Source organism: Eulemur rufifrons, chromosome 20, assembly GCF_041146395.1.
Source record: "Eulemur rufifrons isolate Redbay chromosome 20, OSU_ERuf_1, whole genome shotgun sequence".
NCBI lineage: Eukaryota > Metazoa > Chordata > Mammalia > Primates > Lemuridae > Eulemur > Eulemur rufifrons.
The window spans coordinates 11,692,103-11,711,938 of NC_091002.1; the positions used below are offsets into that span (position 1 = coordinate 11,692,103).

General features: G+C 39.8%; 1 protein-coding gene across 1 annotated transcript in view; it reads right to left on the bottom strand.

Annotated features, from left to right (window-relative positions):
* Nucleotides 1–19,836, bottom strand: part of RALGAPA2 (Ral GTPase activating protein catalytic subunit alpha 2) — a 313,050-nt gene that overhangs the window by 91,018 nt on the left and 202,196 nt on the right. Inside the window, exon 36 of the mRNA XM_069495868.1 lies at nucleotides 14,342–14,500. Within this exon, the coding sequence (XP_069351969.1) occupies nucleotides 14,342–14,500 (159 nt within the window). The remainder of the gene's footprint in view (nucleotides 1–14,341; nucleotides 14,501–19,836) is intronic.

Below are 19,836 nucleotides of genomic sequence, written 5' to 3' on the forward strand. Positions count from 1 at the left end.
TGCACAAGGGGCAAGGGGAAAGGGTTCTCCTGGGGCACCCCTCCTGATCCCACGCTCAGTGGGAAGTTTAATGGAAGACCACATCAAGCACTGGCCCTAATTAGAACCTTAACTCAGCATTTCACCCCTGCTGAGCATGGATATTCACAACCAACTCAAGTTTCTGAGTGACTCATAATTGCCCTCTCCTAGCATGATGACCAAAGCCTGGGGATTAATGAGATTTTCCATGACTGTTGACAAACTGAATTTCCTTACCAGCTGCAAGTTAGGAGAAGCATGTGGAGCCCCTATCATGTGTTCCTTGACTAAAGAAGTGGAGCTATGAGGGGAAGTGCAAATGTAGAAAGTGAAGCCCACATTTTCTCCTCATCAGGCCTGGGTCCAGACGAAGAAACTTTCACACCCAGGTTTTCTTCCTGCTCAGATATTGCAAAAGCAAAGAAAGCTTTTTTCAGAGAAGTGATGACACTGAAGTTCATGCTGCAATACTGCCCAGCATGCCAGCACAAGGATGTGTCCAGTTGCTGGAGCAAGGACAAAGTAAAATCTTTGGAACACAGAAAATGATCTAAAATATCCATTTGATTTGTGGGAATTAATCTTTCCAGGACTCAATTGAGACATCTTGATGTTCCAAAGCAGGAAAACGAACAACTGTACTCTCTTCAAATTCCTCATTGATAACCTCCAGCTTCTGGAACTGGAATATTGCCACATATGGGCCTATCAAGATCCAGGCCACATTGAAAACTATACATGAAGAGTGTGAGTGGCCTAACTTACCTATTTTGGGCAGTTATTCATCCCATTTAAAAACTGCAAGTATTGTGTTCATAACAAAGATATGACCATGATTTCTGTGACCAGCTTTTGGATACTGTCTTTATTATGCAAGAAGTAGGTGATTTAATACAAAGGTCTAGGATTCGAGTTTCTCCTGGACTACACACATATGCCTGTGATGTGAATACAGGACATGTAGAACCATACCAACATAAGCTGCCCTTCATTAATAAGCATCTGCATACAGGTATGAAAACTAATACCTTTCTACTCTTAAACAGAATCAGTCTACTGGGATTCAGATTTTGGAATTGGTTTGGCCCCTCAGAACCAAGTACCCTTGGATAAATTACTTACACTTACAGCAACTATGTACATATTTGGAGCACAGGGGCAGTGTTATCGGCCCTGCTAACCTCACAGCGTAACTGAGAGGTTCAAATGTCATTTAATCCCAAAAGTGTGTTACAGGTAGTACTGTCCTAATGAAAGACAAGGTAGAAAAATTATATAATTTTCAGATAAGCGTAAAAACTCAGAGAGAAATTTAAGGTATATTTCTGAAAAAGATAATGTCTAATTCCATATATTTTATCTCTATATTATATAAATATGTTCTGTAACACATTAGACAATAAATTTTGGGAAAAATGGATAATCAGAAGACTCTAAAATTTTGCCTGAAAATTCTGTAGGCTACATAGACTCTTTCTGGGTGTACAGGGGCAGAGATTGCACATGTCATCTGTTTAGAAGTTACTTATTTTCATCAAAGTTCTGCTAAGAGCTGTGGGGGAACACAGATATGAATAAATTGGGCTCTTATCTGTAAGTAGTTTGCAGAGGAGATAAAACTATGTATTCAAGAAGGCAAAAAAAAAAAAATGAAGGAAAAAAAAGTTTTAGACAAGACAGAGATGAAATGTTCTGAAGCCACAGAAGAGTTTGTTTCTAGCCAAGGAAGGCTTCATATGGCAAGTGGACATGACCAGTGAGTGTTGGCAGAGATTCATGGTGTAAAACAGGAATGAAAAATTGAGGTGGGACTGGCTCTTTTTGCTAAGGTAGTGTTTTCCCAAATGCATTTCATGAGATATTAATTAAGCTGAGTGCTAGTTGGTGTTACATGAACTCTGCCTAGTTAATGACAAAGCATTATAGACAAATCAACAGAAAGACCGTGGCTAGAACAAGGCAAACGGCTGCAGAGAGCTCCTGAGGGACTCCCTATAGCAAAGTGCAGACGTAAGAGCTGAGGCCACAAAACGAAGTAAGGCAGGTGGAGAGGCCTAGACTGGGACTTGAGAAGAATGGAAAGCTCTGGAATAGGTATCTTGAAAAATGCATGGAGATAAATGAAAAAGCCGAAGAACAGCTGTGTGGAGCCAGCTGATGCGGGACTCAAACATCCAGCAGTAACCACCGTCTCGCTTTCGCGACTTTGCACTGCCGCGTTTGCCCACTCCCAGCGCATCCACCACTTCATGTCCTGGTAATCCAATGAAAACAACACAAAGCACCAGGTAAGTTTTCCACCTTTTACCTAACGGAAAGGCTGAGATGAAGGCAAACTTGCTGTCTGTGTACGTCACCAGGAGATAAGAACTGGGGGGTGGTGAGATCTATTGACTGGAGAGGCAATAGATCTAACTTTTAGGTGGTCCTAGAAAATGAGGTGGCCAGAAACAAAAACTGTAAGATTTGGTAGGGAAGAGTATATGTTTTTATATTTGCAGGGAAATACTTAGAAGATTAGAATGATGAAATACTAGAATGATAAATACTTAGAATACACAGAATGACGGGCGTAAAGAAAGGGTCTGTGAAGTCAATAGTAATTGCAATAATGGTCACGATCTCTATAAACAGATCAATGTAAATGGCAAGGAATATTTAAATAGTGAATTAGAAAATAATTTTAGATTAAGAAAGGAAATTGTGAAGAACTCCTACACACATAGGAGAATGGGCATGTGAAGAGTTGCCAGCAGGCAGAGCAGGCCAGAGCTGTTTCCAGGTAAAAGCCTAGCCAAGGACAGTCTCCCCGAGAAGCTCAGCTCTGGCTGCTCCGCAGGCAGAACTGCCTCATCAGTGAGGCCATCAGGACCATCCATCGAGACTCAGTCTGTACCAGACCTGTAGAACCACATATTTTAGACCAGGTTTTCACATCTGCCCCAACACTCCAGGGAAACCATGTGTAAACACCCTGAATCCTATACACACACTTAGGAAAACAGAACTTCTTGGGGGGCATTTCCTTAGAACCACAAACAACATCGTTTCCCATGTTTCTAACCAGATCCCCTAAGTAAACATAAAATAATCAAAAAGTTATAATAAACAATGAGAGAATCAAGTGCCAGACTGGAAATAATTAAGAGTCAAAATGAGGGACCAGGGCCAGGCACGGTGGCTCATGCCTGTAATCTCAGCACTTTGGGAAGCTAAGGTGGGAGGATAGCTTGAGGCCAGGAGTTCAAAAACCAGCCTGGGCAACACAGCAAGACCCTGTCTTTAAAAAAGTAATAAAAAAAAAAAAAATTAGCCGGGCATGATGGTGCATGCCTATAGTCCCGGCTACTTATGAGGCTGAGGCAGGAGGATCAATTGAGCCCAGGAGTTCGAGCTTGCAGTGAGCTATGATCATGCCACTGCACTCCAGCCTGGGAGACACAGTGAGATCCTTTTGCTAAAAAAAGAGAAGCCAAAAGGGAAAGACATGATTTCTGAGTATCAGGGAGAGCTGTGTGGACCTTGGGCTGGTCCTATGCTCCAGGGATGCTGGTGCACAGATATAAGGATGGGGACACTGTCAGGGCATCGTGTGTAAGGTCAGAACAATCTATTTATATAAGGGTCCCTTTAACTCTGAGATCTAGGATTCAAGGACCTGTTACAGTTCCCCTCTGAAAAATTCGTAATTCCACAGGAATTATGAACCAAAAGCGTGAGTTTGTACTCATGCATTTATGCCTGAGATGTCAAAGTGGGTAACAGATAAACTGGTCAAAAAATGGTATTGAGGCCAGGCGTGGTGGCTCATGCCTGTAATCCTAGCGCTCTGGGAAGCCAAAGCGGGAGGATCGCTTGAGCTTAGGAGTTTGACACCAGCAAGAGGAAGACCCCACCTCTAATAAAAATAGAAATATTAGCTGGGCATGGTAGTGTGTACCTGTAATCCCAGCTATTCAGGAGACTCAGGCAGGAGGATCACTGGAACCCAGGACTTTGAGGTTGCTGTGAGCTAGGCTGATGCCAGAGCAAGACTCCGTCAATGAATGAATGAATGAATAAGTGATTCTCCTTTGATGATTTTGGAGTTAACGATTCTTAGTAATTAGAGATGAAAATAATATACATAATTGATACATTTTTGGATTAATTAGGGATTATATTAAGAAAAAATAACAAATGAAAGACAAGGGGTTTAAAGGCCCACAAACATTTGATTTTTGATGATGAGCCCAATAACTGTTGCTACTGTTGCTACGGCCCCTAACGCTGGGCCTGGTTCTGAGCTCAGTGCTCAATGTGTAGTATGTAATTCTTATCACAACTCCGAGAGGCCAGCACCTTATCCCTATTTTATAGAGCAAGAGATGAAGGCTAGAGTGGCTGGCTGCTGTTCTCACTGCTTTTCTCACTGAGGTCAGGACTTGGGCCAGTGCCTCACCGTGGCCTAGCAGGCTCCGTCTGACCTGACCTGCCACCCTCACCTCCCCCAGGCCTCTCCTTTACTCTTCTGACTTGGGCTACTGCGGAAGTCCCTCTTTCTTCAGACTCATGAAGCTCATGCCCACCTCAGGGACGTTGCTCTTGCTGTCCTCTCTGCATGGTGCTTGCTGACCACTGACCGGCCTGCTTTATGTGGGCTCAGTTCAATTGTCCCCTCCCCAGGGAGCTTCTACCCACCTGAATCATTATGTAATGCCTCCTTTATCCCTGATAATTTCCCTCGCTCTGAAGTGAGCTCTGTCCAACGTTAAAATAGTTACTCCATCTTTCTTTTGATTAGTGTTAGCATGGTATATCTTTTCCCATCCATTTATTATACTTTTAATCTCTGTCTTTATATTTAATGTTCTTGTAGAAAACATACAGTTGGGTCTTGTTTTTTCTTTTATTAATCCACTCTGACAGTCTTTATCTGTTATTTTAGACCGATGACATGTAAAGGGTTAGTGATATAGATTAATCTCTATCATCCTGCTATATTTTATTCATTGCCCTTATTCTTTGTTTCCTTTTTTGTCTTCTACTCTTTTTGTGCCTTCTCTAGTTTTAACTGAGCATTTTATATGATTCTACTTTTTTCCTCTGTTAGCATATCAATTATAATTCTTTTTTTAACATATTTTAGTGTTTGCCCTGAGTTTGAAAATACATTTATAACTAAACCAAGTCTACTTTCAAATAAACACTGTACTGCTTCACAGGTAGTAGCAGTACCTTATGACAGAGTACTGCCAACTCCTCCCTCCCATCCTTATAACACTGCTGTCATTTCTTACTTATCCATAAGCTATAACCATCAAATAATATTTGGAACATGTTGGGTTTTTACTGCTTTGTTTTATTTTTTTGAGACAGAGTCTCATTCTGTTGCCTGGGCCACAGTCCCAAGCATCAGCCTAGCTCACAGTAACCTCAAACTCCTGGGCTCAAGCCATCCTCCTGCCTCAGCCTCCTGAGTAGCTGGGACTACAGGTGTGCACCACCACACCCGGCTAATTTTTTCTATATATATTTTTTTAGTTGCCTAGCTAATTTTTTCTATATATATTTTTTTAGTTGCCTAGCTAATTTTTTCTAATTTTTTTTTTTTTTTTTTTAAATAGAGACAGGGTCTCACTCTTGCTCAGGCTGGTCTTGAACTCCTGAGCTCAAGCAATCCTCCTGCCTCAGCCTCTCAGAGTGCTAGGATTACAGGCATGAGCCACCACACTTGACCTGGAACATACTGTTATCTGTTTGATCAATTAAGAATAAGAAAAATAAAAGTTTCATTTTACCTTCATTTATTCCTTCTCTAAAGCTCTTCCTTTCTTTATGTAGATCCATGCTTCTGACATATCATTTTCCTTCTTTTTGATAAATTTAATTTAACATTTATTGCAAGGCAGGTCTACTAGCCACAAATTCTCTCAACTTTTGTTTGAGAGTGTCTTTCTCCTCCACTTTTAAAGGATAATTTCACTGGATTGGTGGTTTTTTTCTTTCACTTTAAATATATCACTCCACTTTCTTCTTGATTATGTAGTTGATAAAGATAAGTCCTATTTAATTATAATCCTCGCTCCCCTGTAGCTGTTGTTTTTTTCTCTGGTTTCTTTCAAGATTTTCTCTGTTTTTGGTTTTCTGCAGTTTGTATATGATATGCCCAGGTGTAGATATTTTGGTATTTATCCTGCTTGGTATTTATCCTTCCTGGATCTGACTGTAATTAATTTTGAAAATTTCTCAGACATTAAAATTTCAAGTATTTCTTCTCTTTTCATTCTTTCTTCTCCTTGTATTCCTGTTACATGTAGTCATACTTTTTGTAACTGTCCCACAGGTCTTAGATGTTCTTTCCAGATTTTTCAACATTTGTCCCCTTTGCATTTCAGTTTCAAGGTCTCTTCTCTTCTCTTTTTCAAGAGATAGGGTCTCACTCTTGTCACCTGAGCTAGAGTGCATGATCATAGTTCATTATAACCTCAAATTCCTGGGCTCAAGCAATCCTCCTGCCTTAGCCTCCACAATAGTTGGGACCACAGGTATGTGCTACCACCCTGGCTAATTTTAAATCTTTTTGGTAGAGATAGGGTCTTGCCATGTTGCCCAGGCTGGTCTGTAACTCCTGGCCTCAAGCAATTCTCCCACCTCAGCCTCCCAAAGTGCTGGGATTACAGGTGTGAGCCACTGTGCCCAGCCAGTTTCAAGGTTTCTACTGACATATCTTCAAGCTCACAGTCCTTTCCTGAGCCATGTCCATTTACTGATGAGTCTATCAAAGGTATTCTTCATTTCTGTTACAGGGTTTTTGACTTCTAGAATTTCCTTTTAATTCTTTCTTGGACTCTCTATTTCTCTGCTTCCATTAGCTACCTCTTCTTGTCTGTTGTCTACTTTTTCCATTAGTGCCCTTGGCATATTAACCATAGTTATTTTAAATTCCCACTCTGATAATTCCAAAATCTCTATCATGTTTGAGTTGGGTTTTGATGCTTGCACTGTCTCTTCAAATTGTGTTTTCTGCCTTTAGTATGCCTTGTAATTTTGTCACTGGAAGCTAGACAAGATACATCAGGTAGAAGAAACTGAAGTAAAAAGGTCTTTAGTGTGAGGTTTTATGTTTATATGCTAGGAGTTAGGCTGTGCTCATTATTTCTGCAGCTGTAAATGTAGATGCCAGAGGCTAAAATTTCCTCAGATGACCCTGCCGTCATCTCCCATGTTATCTTTGTGTTTCCCTACAGAAATCTTCTTACGTAAGATCTGCAATGTGCAGTTCTTTCATCTGTATCCTGCTGTTATGCAGGACCCTGTTGATATGGTGGTAGGATATTGGGGGAAGGGGAAGCATTCTATAGTCCTGGGATTAGGTCTCAGTCTTTTAGTGAGCCTGTGCTCCTGGGCTGTAACCTTCACAGAAGCTTCTCAGTTTTGGTTTTTCTGTCTCTCCCTAACCCCCAGGTTAGCTAGAAGACTAGAAGGAGCTGGTGTTGGGTATTTCCCTTCCCCCAAGTCAGACAGGCTATGTTAAAAAATAGTTTCTCTCGAGGGCAGATCTTGTTAAGAAGAACAGAATGCTTTTGGTATATTTCAAAATGGCTACTTTCCTCCTCTTTCTGACAAAGCGTGGTGAATTTTTCTCCAGTCTTTACTGTGAGAACTTGGTGGGGCTTCTAGAGGGAAAACTCACAGAAGTGTGGGGGTCCCTCTTAGACTGGCCACTTTGACTCTTTAACTCCCAGAGTTGTCCACACTGAGCCTCCAGCAATTAGTCAATTATAATTACTATTCTGGTTTTGGTTTCCCAAAGGTTTTTGCTCCCGGGCTTCTGTTCTAATAAGTTGTGATTCTCTGTATCCGCTTGCCTGTCTCTCTGATTTTGGGGACAGAGGTTTGCCCCGTGAAGTCAATTCTATGATAGGTCTAAGAAGAATTATTGATTTTCTCCAGTCTATTCAGTTTTCTTCTTGTTGCAAGGATGGGAGTGACAACTGCCAAGCTCCCTACACGCTGGACTGGAAACCAGAAGTCCCCCAATCTGAAGTAAAGCAGCCTCCCTTCCTGCCCATCCTATCATTCTGCTTTACTTTCTCCAAAACTCCCAACCCTATTGGAAAATCTCTGGTTCAGCCATTCATTTACTTATTTATTGGCAATCTCCCTTACTAAAATTTAGATTCCAGGAGAATGGAATGCCCAGGCTTTGAAACAGTGCCTGGCATAAAGCAGCCTCAGTAGATATAAGCTACCTGCTTGACTGAAATGAAGAACTCTGGCTCCCAAGGGTCTGACTGCTGGACATTAACCACTCTGTTGTCCCTTTTCATGTTTCTAGAATAAAATCTGTTGCTTCATGGAGATAGATGTGTGAAAGGCCAGGGTGAAAGGGTGACAGGAGTGGCCCTGGGGTCTTCTGTTTGGTGGGTTTGAGGAAAGGGTTCCATAGTTGAAACACAAAGATTTTAAAACTATAAAGATTGGGAAAAGCCATTTTGATATCAGTGCCTGTAGCACAGAGGAAGCCGTCAAACTTGAGAAAACTCAAATGGGAACCAAGAAGGATGAGATGGGCAGTTCTACTAGTGGTGACTAATGAGGAGCTTTTCCCTTTATGACAAAGTGGGCACGTTATTTCCAAAGAGGAAAATCAAGGAGCAACATAGTCTAAAATCATCCAGTGTTGCCAGGTCCAGGCAATAATGACAACAACAAACAAATAAGAAAATCAGAAAAAATAATCTTTTCCTTCTTCTATCTTTAGTACCACTATACTTTTAAAAAGTTTATTTAACATACATTCTATAAAAAACTAAGTGCACTTCCTCCTACAGCTTACACTAAAAGCAATCCAGTAATCAGCAAGGTGGAGTTGTAATGAAAGTATTCATGAAGAAAACAAAACAGCAAAAAACCCAACGACGACGACAAATAATAAACTAATAAATTTCAAAAACAGCACAGAAAATACACCTCTAAGACTAGATTCTCTGATTCTGGAGCAGTGGGCTTTGTTTCCTTCTCACAGAAAAGTTCTATGTGCTTCTGACACCCCATGCCCCCTGCCAGGCTGAATGGCCAATGGCGTGTGTAGCTGTGCACAGGAGCTCAGCAAGCCGGGGGGTCTGGAAAGCCCTCTGTCTCCAGTCAAAAGGCCCTTTCTGCCGAGGTACCTCAGAAGTAGAGAATGAGAACTGCCTTGCTTTCCCACACAAAGCTGGGTCTACCACTTGCCATTTGGTACACATTTCCACAGGCTGGTTAGCCAAAGGAGAGAGGACAGCAAATGAGAGGAAGATGTATATATCAAAGACCAGCTGAAAAACGGGAAAACATAACGACTTCTGAGGAAAATCAATTAAGAAGGAATTCTCAAAAGCCAAATTGTTGTGAAAGATAAAACAGGAGTTAAGAGTTAATAATATAGTTAGGCTATACATTTTCTTCCATCCGTATCAAGGCTTAATATATAAATAAATGTTCTTTATTATTCTTTGGCAACTGCTTGTGAGTGACTCAGTCTTTCAAAAACCGGACAAAACGATAATACAAATCTCTTGTATCCAGGGAATTCCTCTAATTAGAAGTGGCAATGAATTAGAGAAGAAATTTGATTTTAATATAACATCTGCAAATGACAGATGTCTTTTCACATAGTTCTCAATGTCATTCCTTTACTAAAAATAATGCTAATAATAATGATGATGATAAATTACCATGCTAGAACATATCACAGTAATCCATTTAATAACTTATTTTAGTAAATTCTGGTTGGTATTTTCAATTATCTTTTCTAAATAAATGACTTTGCATATTCAAGAGTTAACAACTTGCTTTCCTGGAGAATTTCCCAAAGTATTTTAAAGTGTATGATTTAATCTCAAATGGGTTATTCAGTTGGGATGGGATAAATATTTAAGAAAACTGCACATTTGAAATTAAAAAAAAAAGAAATTTACATAACCGTGTTGCAAAGTCAAACACACTCCCTATATAATGAGGCCACATCAGTAAGCTTAAAAGATTTTCTTTCAAACACAGGTGCCAATACTGGGTTCCTCTCAGCCTCACATGTGCAAATGCTCTTGTGACTTCTGGCACATCAGCCTTTTACCAGCACTTCTGGGCACCTGCTCCAGGCAAAGTTCCTGCATTAGGGTGTCATTCTGAAGAGGGATACACTCTCACAGTAGCTGCTGAACCTGCAAGAAAGCCAGATACTACCTTGACAGCACCCTTGTGACAGGGCAACTTAAGGAAAGGTATGAGCATCTAGGAACGAGGGGATCCAACAAAGGCATTTAGAATTCCTGGGAGGACTGTGGGGAGGCCTTGGTCCCCAACCTGAATTTTACAGCTGAGGAAACTAAGGTCCAAGGAAATTGAAAGATCTGCCCAAGATACCCATTCACTTGTGACAGCCTTGAAACCAGAACTTGGGGTCCCATCTCCTATCCTAGTACTCTTTCCTTCCTATAGTTTTCAGAAACAATTGAATCATTATCAATTTTTCTCCCATTCTGGTATCTAACAGGGCAGAGTGAGTAGAGCTGGGAGGACATTAACATGTTTTTCACTTACAAAACTGACACTTCTGGTTGAGATAAAAATGAGGACCCTTCACCAGACTTCCTCTTGTCTCAACTGCTCCTGCTTAAATTTGCTTCAGAATATCTACCCTCTGGTCAACTGGTTACCAGCCAGTGCCAGTCACTAACGTGCCTGGAGAGAAACATGCCAAAAACACTAAAAGTGACCTTCACAGCTCTATAAAGGTAAACACTTTGAACACCAACACTCCTTGCCAGTTACTGAAAGGGAGGGAAAGCTGCACAAGTACTCACTGCAGTGTGAAGATTTTAGGAATCACTTTTCTGAAGAACAAACGGGCATTTTAACAAACCCCTTGAAGCGCTCACATTCTGCTCTATATGCAAGTCTTTCCTTGACTGCTGACTTAGTAATACAAGTAGGAAAAAACTTAAGTCTGACAATAACACATTTCTTTTCTATGACTAAAGGACTATTGTGTCAATATTTATGGAGATGGATTTATTTTTAAAGTAATTTAACAATGAAATGATGCTGCTAAGCACACTGATTTATTTTTTTTTAATTTAATGAAAAAAAGAAGTTCAATACAAAGCTCAAGAAGTGAACAGGCCCTCTCAGATGAGAGGGTTTTATGTGCTCACACAGCACACCCACACTTCAACATACCATTTTGCAAATGCTGTGTATTATTAAGAGGAGGCGGATTCTGCCAGGCACATAATTTGTATATTTAAGGGAGGTGTATGGAATGAAAAAGCGAAATATGTTAAATTTCAAAGGACTTGGAAGCAATGCTGCCTGTGAGCTTGTATTACAAATAGTCCTACATTATTACATACGCTATTAATGAGGCCGAGTGAATGAAAGTACAATTTGAATATGCATGACTCTATCCAATGAGCAGGACTTTTGTGTACTGATGAGGGTTTTTTTTTCCTCCTAAAAAAGGATTAAAATTATTCTTAGAGAAGTATGGCTGCCCAGAGACCAGTAAAATAAATGTACTTAGACCACAGAGTACTAAGAATACTAGAACTATATTCAGATGAAATATACAGGTGCTAAAAGAATGTCTTAGACTCTATCTACAAATTTCCGAAACTTATGCATATCCTGTCTTCCCAAAAGGAATACTCTGTAACTTCAAGCAGCTGCATCATTACAATCTCTAAGCAAAAATAATGATTTTGGTAGGGATCCCTAAAAGTAGGCAAGGTTAAATAAACCTTTTGAGTACAAAGCCTTCCCTTCCATAGTAAGGAACACTAGTTAAAAGACTAGGGAATGGGTAAATTATTGCACCAAATGGCTGAGAATTAATCTCTGCTGACTAGCTGTAATCTAACGAGGCGTCTGTGTCCCAGGGAGCCCGCAGCATGTCCCTGGCGGTATGTGCAGTGTGTCGAGTCTGCGTGGCACCCTTTGTCCTCGCTCACAGGCGGCCTTTCCCCTCATTGTCCATAATATCCTCATGCATCTGGGACGCGTGGAATGCATTCATACTAACAGACTTACCATTGTTTTCTCTCAGAAGCTTTGTTGAGCAAAGACTGCATCACGGTTACTGATAATTATATTGCTTAATTAATCAAGACAAAAAAAATTTGCAAATCATTGCCTGGTTGCCAAGCAGGGAGATAAAAAATGACAACAATACAAGCTGAAGCAATATAACAAAAGTAACAGCTATCTGATCAGAAATTCTTATATAATGAAGCTATTAATGCTAAATCGGTTAATGTTAACATTGCTCCAGGTGTCTCTACTTAGATGCAAACAAAAAGGCTAACATTATGGATATAAAAGGCCAAATGTTGCCATGGATTCTGTAACCTGATAGAGAGGACAGCCTTTTCATTTGATTAGGGAATGCAATTTAAATACCAGGGACTGAAGCCAAACAAACAGACTTTCCCTCCACAAGCCTCTTGCATTCACCCTGGGGTCAGTGGTTGGTGAACAAAAGGTCAGCCACACTTGCCCTGGAAATGTCTGGATTAATTTTATTACATTGTAATGGTTTGTACTTTAAATGTAGGGATAATACTAAATTTCCAGTTGGCCATTATTCTCTTCTTCCCTTTAGGCTTTTCGAATTAAAATATTAAGAAAGTGATTTGCTCAATTTATCTTGTCGGAATTTACGACCAAATTTATAGAACTCACACACATTTTATAAGAAATTTTAAAAGGTACATTAATGATTGTTTTCATGCATTATAGGTGTTGCTACCTTTTTAAAAATCACTTTTGAGACTATAAAGTGAATTGAAATGCCTTTTACGTTCTTCAGTTACTTTAAAAATAAAGGTGACATTTTTAGGACATTAAATGACATTTTAGAGGCCCATGTTGAAAATGAACTAATAAAGCCAGTTAATCCATACTAAATGTTAAAGAAACACATTTTGTAGTTTTGAAAGCTGTAAGATACTTATATTTGTTGGTTCTCTAATACTAAAATTTTCAATCTAATTCTTAAAAATAAGTGGTGCTTTTCATGGACAATACAAATGTTACCAACTAGGAACCATTTTCTTGTATAAAACTGAAAACTTCAATACACAGAGATCTGAATCAAAAATAATACAGATATTTAATACAAAGTAACCTTTGGCATCTTTGCTACCTGAATAGGAAAGAGGGTTCACTTTATGTCAGGCTTTGCAACAGCCATTAAGGGGACTTTTCTGGATTGAGGAGTTCACTCAAGATGTATGTAGTCTGAGAAATAGTAAGCATGTTAAACTTGGAATTCATTAGTTATTCTAATTCCATAGTAGTAACTATAACAAAAAACAATAAAAACAATCATATAATAGCTAACATTTAAGGAGCTTTTACTCTGAACCAGGTACTGTTTGAAGCACTTTTCATTTATTACCTCATTTAATCCTCACAACTTTAACACTTTAGATTAGGTTATAAACCCCAATTTGAACAATAAACTTCAATTAGCTATTATTTTAAAGCTTAAAAATAGAGCATTTTTAGAAGGATAACTTTTAGCTCCTTCAGGAGAACAATCTGGAATGAAAATGAAGATTATATTTAACATCAAGCTGAAAAACACGAAGTCATTCTTCTTGAGGAATGGCTTTAATATGCTAATGTTTAATTAAAAACTTAAAAAAAATCCTTCTATTAGTAATTCCAAGATGAAAACAAGTCACTATACAAAGCATTGCTAAAATACCACTGAAGGTATGACAAGGACGGAAACTGCAGCCAATTTAGCACCCGGCACACAGGCCATTGGATTGTTCCAGCCATTCCCAGGATCAATACCAACTGACATGGCTCAATTGATTCTGTGGCGAGGTTCTTCGATTATTAAAAATCATCACACAGGCTGTGCTCCAGAGGCCCAGGCTCTTTGTGGGCCCACAGTCCTTCAGGATTGACCCCCATTAGCACCAGCGGGAGGCTCAGTAAGTCTCCCTGTCAGGCAAGGTTGGATTCTGTACCCACAGTTATCCACAAAATGCTAGAAGTGATATGGGGTTCCTTTAATTCTTATTGTTAATCAATATGCTGAAATTTAAAATTACAATTTTTTTTAGTTATAAAATTTTAAAAACTTAGAACATTTTAAAAATCATAAATTTCTTTGAAAAAAATCCCAATTTGTATTTAATTTATATAGTACGTGTAATTAAAATATATGTCAGACATTCACCAGTTGGAAAAGAGTCCCCTTTAACATATTCATATCATTGTTTTTTAATAGCAGTGAATCACATGGCAAATGCAGTATAAGAGCAACAATGCAATGAAAACGTACCTCAGGTTTCTTCGTTATCGCGATAAAGAACATGTGATTCTTCATTGGGTAAATAATGATTGAAACGTCTCCAAAGGCAGTTGGGATAATACCCCTGCGGTAGTCCCTGGAGTGTTCAGACCAGACGATGTGGACCTCGTCATTCCCCAAGTGACGGAGCTGCACAGCAAATTGGCTCTTTATTAGTCAGGGTGATAACAACAGTTTATAAGGGGTCTGGCTTACAAACTGAATTATAAAACTCAGAGACAAAAAATATTTCACTACCAAAAAAGGCTACAACACTGATGTCTTCTATGAGGATTTTAAAAAAGCACAAGCAGGCCAGGTGCGGTGGCTCACACCTGTAATCCTAGCACTCTGGGAGGCCATTGCAGGAGGACTGCTTGAGCTCAGGAGTTTGAGACCAGCCTGAGCAAGAGTGCAATCCTATCTCCACTAAAAATAGAAAAATTAGCCGGGCGTCATGACCCACACCTCTAGTCCCAGCTACTTGGGAGGCTGAGGCAGGAGGATCACTGGAGCCCAGGAGTTTGAGGTTGCAGTGAGCTATGATGATGCCACTGCACTCTACCTGAGGCAACAGAGCAAGACATTGTCTCAAATAAGAAAAAGCACAAGTGAATAAAAACACAGCTCATCTTTACCTTCTTAGCACATTGGTAGTAAGATAATGCATGCTGCATCACAGGTACGTTATGTATGGATGGTGTTGAGACCTTTTAAAGAATTTGTTTTTTAATGAAATTTTATTCCTGCATCTGAGGTTGTTGCTTTATATTGCTGAGCATGTTTCTAAACAATTAACGACATGAGTCTTTTATTCCACATTACAGTAGTGCTTCATAAGACTCTTAATTCAATAGTTATTATGAAATTAAGAATAAGAAAACAGAAAACATATGCCATTATAACACAACTGTTACCAAATGTATAAGAAACTAGACTTGTACCAAACCTTTAAGAAAAAGGATGCATAAAATTACCTTTGTTTAGGAAATCAATATTACTTAAATTTGTTAAGAACACTACTACCTAACATTTAAAGAGTGCAGTACTCTATAGAAAGCGTGTTCATACATATTGTCTTGTTTACTCTTCCCACTCTCTGTGGTAGATGACATCATCTTTATCGTATCTTATAAGGAAGAAATGGGGGCTCAAGAAGGCGAAGGTACCACCTGCTCAAGGTTGCATGAACAGTGAGTAGTAGAGCAGGCTTGGGGACCTGGGCTGGGGCTGCCAACTTAGTGCCATTTCTATTGTTCCACGGTTATCTAAGCCGGCACCAAAAGCTAGTTTATTGTCATAGTTCAAATGGTTTAGCCCACTTTTTTAAAAAAATTCATTTTATATACAAACAGGCTGCAAAGTCCAAAAACAAATCACAGACTCCTGGCCTCTTTGAAGAGGCCTCAGTAGGAAGATCTCCAAGGAAGGATCCCTTTAGAGTTCTCCCAGGCCCAACCCCTGTCAAATATAAGAACACCCTTGATAAATCTCCTGCACGATGACTGCACTGCCTCAAGCTGGAGAAAGATGTATATGAAATCATTTGAGTAGGCCTGAAAGTGTGACTAAAAGAAACTAGATAAGACGATTAAAATGTTGGCTAAAATTGAAGTTCTAAAACCGTGAAGCCTGACTGGTGAAGGCCCTCTGACATCTACTGGGAATCTGAGGTTTCGTTCCTCTCACATGGAATAATAGAAGGATGTTCCTTGGCACCACGAACGAGTATTTCTTGCTTCCTTGCTTATCTAACACATGAGCACTAAAAATGAGTAAATTCAGAAGCACTTTAATAAAATAGAGATGTGGTGTCAAAGCTTATGTTACAGCTTTGTCTTAAAAGACAAAAAATGATGCTATGGAATGCTATGTATTTAGAGCATGTTAGCATAAATACATTTTTTATAGACCATTTGACCACAAAGAGAAAATGTGAGGTGACCCCAACATAGCCTCTTTTCCATTTATAAAGTTACAAAGGAAGTTGGTTTGCTGCAATGGTTGCTTATTCTTTACTGTCTCGTACTTCTGGGAATGACTGTACAAGCCAATTATTTAAAACCAGACTTGCGCCTGTACCTTTGTACCATATCGGGGGCGCACGACTCAATTGTGTCTGAATATGGGCTCTGGGACAAATGCAACTGCAGGTGTTGTGCACAAGTCACGATGATCCAGAACAATTTAATAGTATCTACGACTTTCTAAATGTAAAATTACCCAGTACATCTTTTTTTTTTTTTTTTTTTTATTCCCTACTCCATGCCCCATATAAAGGCTAAATGGGTAGCAGGCAAAAGGTATACCCAACCCATTACATAAATGGTTAAAAAAAAAAAAAAAGACAATATTCGGTCTCACAGTAGTACTGAACATATCTCTGTATTTCTTGATTTCCATTTTAGATACTACAGCTTTTCATTCTTTTCTTTTTCCTTTTTAATAAAACATGCAAAGACATTACAACATACTCTTCAAATTCAGTCCTTTTGGAGTGAGAACATGGTAGCTAGCATCACCAAGAACACAATATAGGCATGTTTTCAAGGGAAATATGAATAGTACCTAATTGGAACTTTAGGAAGAATTTAGACCTGCAGAAGGTAATTGTGAGAACTTGAGCTGTCCCTGGAGCTCACACCTACAGCCTGATCCTGCAAAGAAAGCCAACCTCAGGGTGGTTCTGGGCCCCTCAGTATAATGCTGGCACAAACGTGTGAATGTGAACAACTCACCTACTAAACACCCCTCATATGTGTTGCTACCACCCAATGCTGGTACCCTAAAACCTGTGATAGCTCATTCTGATCCGCAAATATAACTTGCAAAGCATTAACTCTGATACAATGATTATTGAAATTTTGCAGTTACTCTCCCCTTTCTAAATTGGGTTACTCAATTACATAACCCAAGTAAGTCTCTCCTAATTTTATTCGCAACTGTATTCTCAGAACTATAGCAAGGGAGGGTAGTATCACACTAATAGACCCATTCTCCCAGTGTGGCACTTCTGTAATTAAGGAAGAGCTATTTTTGTGTAGTAGTAATACAATATTCATCATCTCAAAGCTGCTTTCAATTTCATGTGCCTCAGACTTCTGGACACGTCAGTTGAATTAGCTAAATCACAAAACTAAGAGCTAAGGCCACAGGACCAATTTGGCTGATAAATCCGGAGGAAAGAACAAAAAAGTACTCCCTCCACAAAGAGGCCTGCCTCTGCAGCACAGCCCACGTGATGATTTTTAACACACCGAAGCACCTTGCCACAGAATCAATTTGACCATGTCAAGAACACAAGTAGGCAAAACAAATAATTAATCTGGCCAAACTATCAATCATGTCAGAACATAGTGGAATACTCTGGAAGCCACAAAGTGTTGCTCAATTTAAAAGGGATTTCATCATAAAGACATTGTTTTGTGAGTTTTGGAGAATTTTGATTAGAGGTTAGAAATCCACGTCCGAGTCAAGTTGATCTGATTCCTATGTAACCCAGGAGTAGAATGATGAGTCTCCTACTGGAATGGAGCTCGCATTCGTGCCAGCTACTGCTTCAACTGCACAACAGGCTCCAAAATAGCCCGGATGCTTATCAGGCTCAGAACAAATGCTCGGTTTTTAAGTCTTATGAAATCAACCCCATGCATCCCTGTCGCTTCTCATCCTGACAGAGTTTTAAAGTCCCTTTGCCCGAGTCATTCTGCCTGCTGCTGCCAGGCTGCACGCCACTGGTGACACTGGTCATGGTACACACCTAATAGGCTGACCTCCTTTCCCGACTAATTGCATTACATCGCCAGCTGGCTCCAGAAGGAGTCGTCTGTTTGATTGAAGAATTCCTGCTCCTCAGTGGGCCCGGCTGCTACTTTTACTAAGTAACAGTCAGGCCTGACATCCCCATTGTTCAGCTGACAGTGTGCCCATCCTAAAATCTAAGTTTTATTTGTAAATTAACCAAGAAACTTCCTGCCAGAACAGCGCTGCCTGGAGACTGATAATGTGGGCCTTTCATCCCTTTTCACTCATACTGTATCACTGCCAATTTGTTTTTTATGCGGCTGGCCAGCCTGAGGCTATAAAAGCCTTGTAAGACATAAGTGCAATTATAGTCCTGGAGTCAAATGAATTGGACAAATCCAATAGCACAGCTCTGTCCCCACTCTGCAAACCCCTACAGCAGTTAGATTAGCTGTGAAAAATCTAATCTAGCTAGAGCTAACAAATTTCTGCAGTGAAGGATCAAGAGTTCAGTATGGGGTTGCAACCAGATTGCAGAATTGAAAAAGTCCCCCCATGATAGGGGCAGAAGAGAGCATGAATCACTTTAGAATTTTGCAGCTCATTTTTAAGCTGTTAGGGACAATTTAGTTAGAATAAGACAAGGAACTGTGGGCTGCTGTTACTGTGACTGATTTTTGGTCTAGCTGTGAGACATCCTGATAAAGAGAGTTTATCGCTAATGATGCTAAATCTTGAAGCTGCAAAAGGTATCAGCTGAATTTTGATTATTACAGTAGGGAATCTTTCAACCAGGCCAAGCCTTGAAACATTATTTAAAGCATGGCATTTTATCAAGAAAACGTGTCTTTTCTCAAAAAAATCAATCCTATTTAAAAAATATTTTATATGTAAAATCTACCTTTTAACAAAATAGTTTTCAGTCATAAGAAAAATCATAGAATATGGTGAAGCATTTGCATAATGACAATTTGCAACGTACTGCAAATAAAAAAGATGTGCAAACCCAGCTTAGGGTCCTGGTAAGCTACACTACAGTCTCACATACTAGTGAGCTCTTAAGGGCAGAGTTCCCTTCACTAAGAGCTCTGCAGCCAGGGGAAGCCACTGAGGCCCAACCTAGAGGCCTAGAGGCAGCTCCTCCAAGGCCGGTGGGAACCAGCATGTGGCCAGTGCCTCTGGCTGCTGTGCTGCCCACCCGCCCCCAGGCCATTAGAGCATGCAGGGTTGGGGGAGTGAAAGGCTGCTGAGGTTTTTGAATGCAAATTGTGCTTTGTACATCTCAGACACTTGATCTCTATGAAAGTTGTCTGTGATTGGGCTGAGGTTCAAGTTCTGATTTCTCACATGCACTGCTGCCCACCATGTACATGAACACCTCAGAGATGTTGTAGGTTTGGTTCCAGACCACCACAAAGAAGCCAATAACATAATAAAGTGAGTCATACAAATTTTTGTGTACACTGGTTTTCCAGTGCATGTAAAAGTTGTTTACACTATAACTATAGTCTATTAAGTATGTAGTGGTATGATGTCTAAAAAAACAATGTACATACCTTAATTAAAAAACACTTTATTGCTAAAGAATGCTAACAATCATCTGAGCCTTCAGCAAGTTAAAATCTTTTTGCTGGTGGAGGGTCTTGCCTTCATGTTGATAGCTGCTGCTGACCGATTAGAGTGGTGATTGCTGAAGGTTGAGCTGGCTGAGGCAATTTCTTAAAATAAGACAACAATGAATT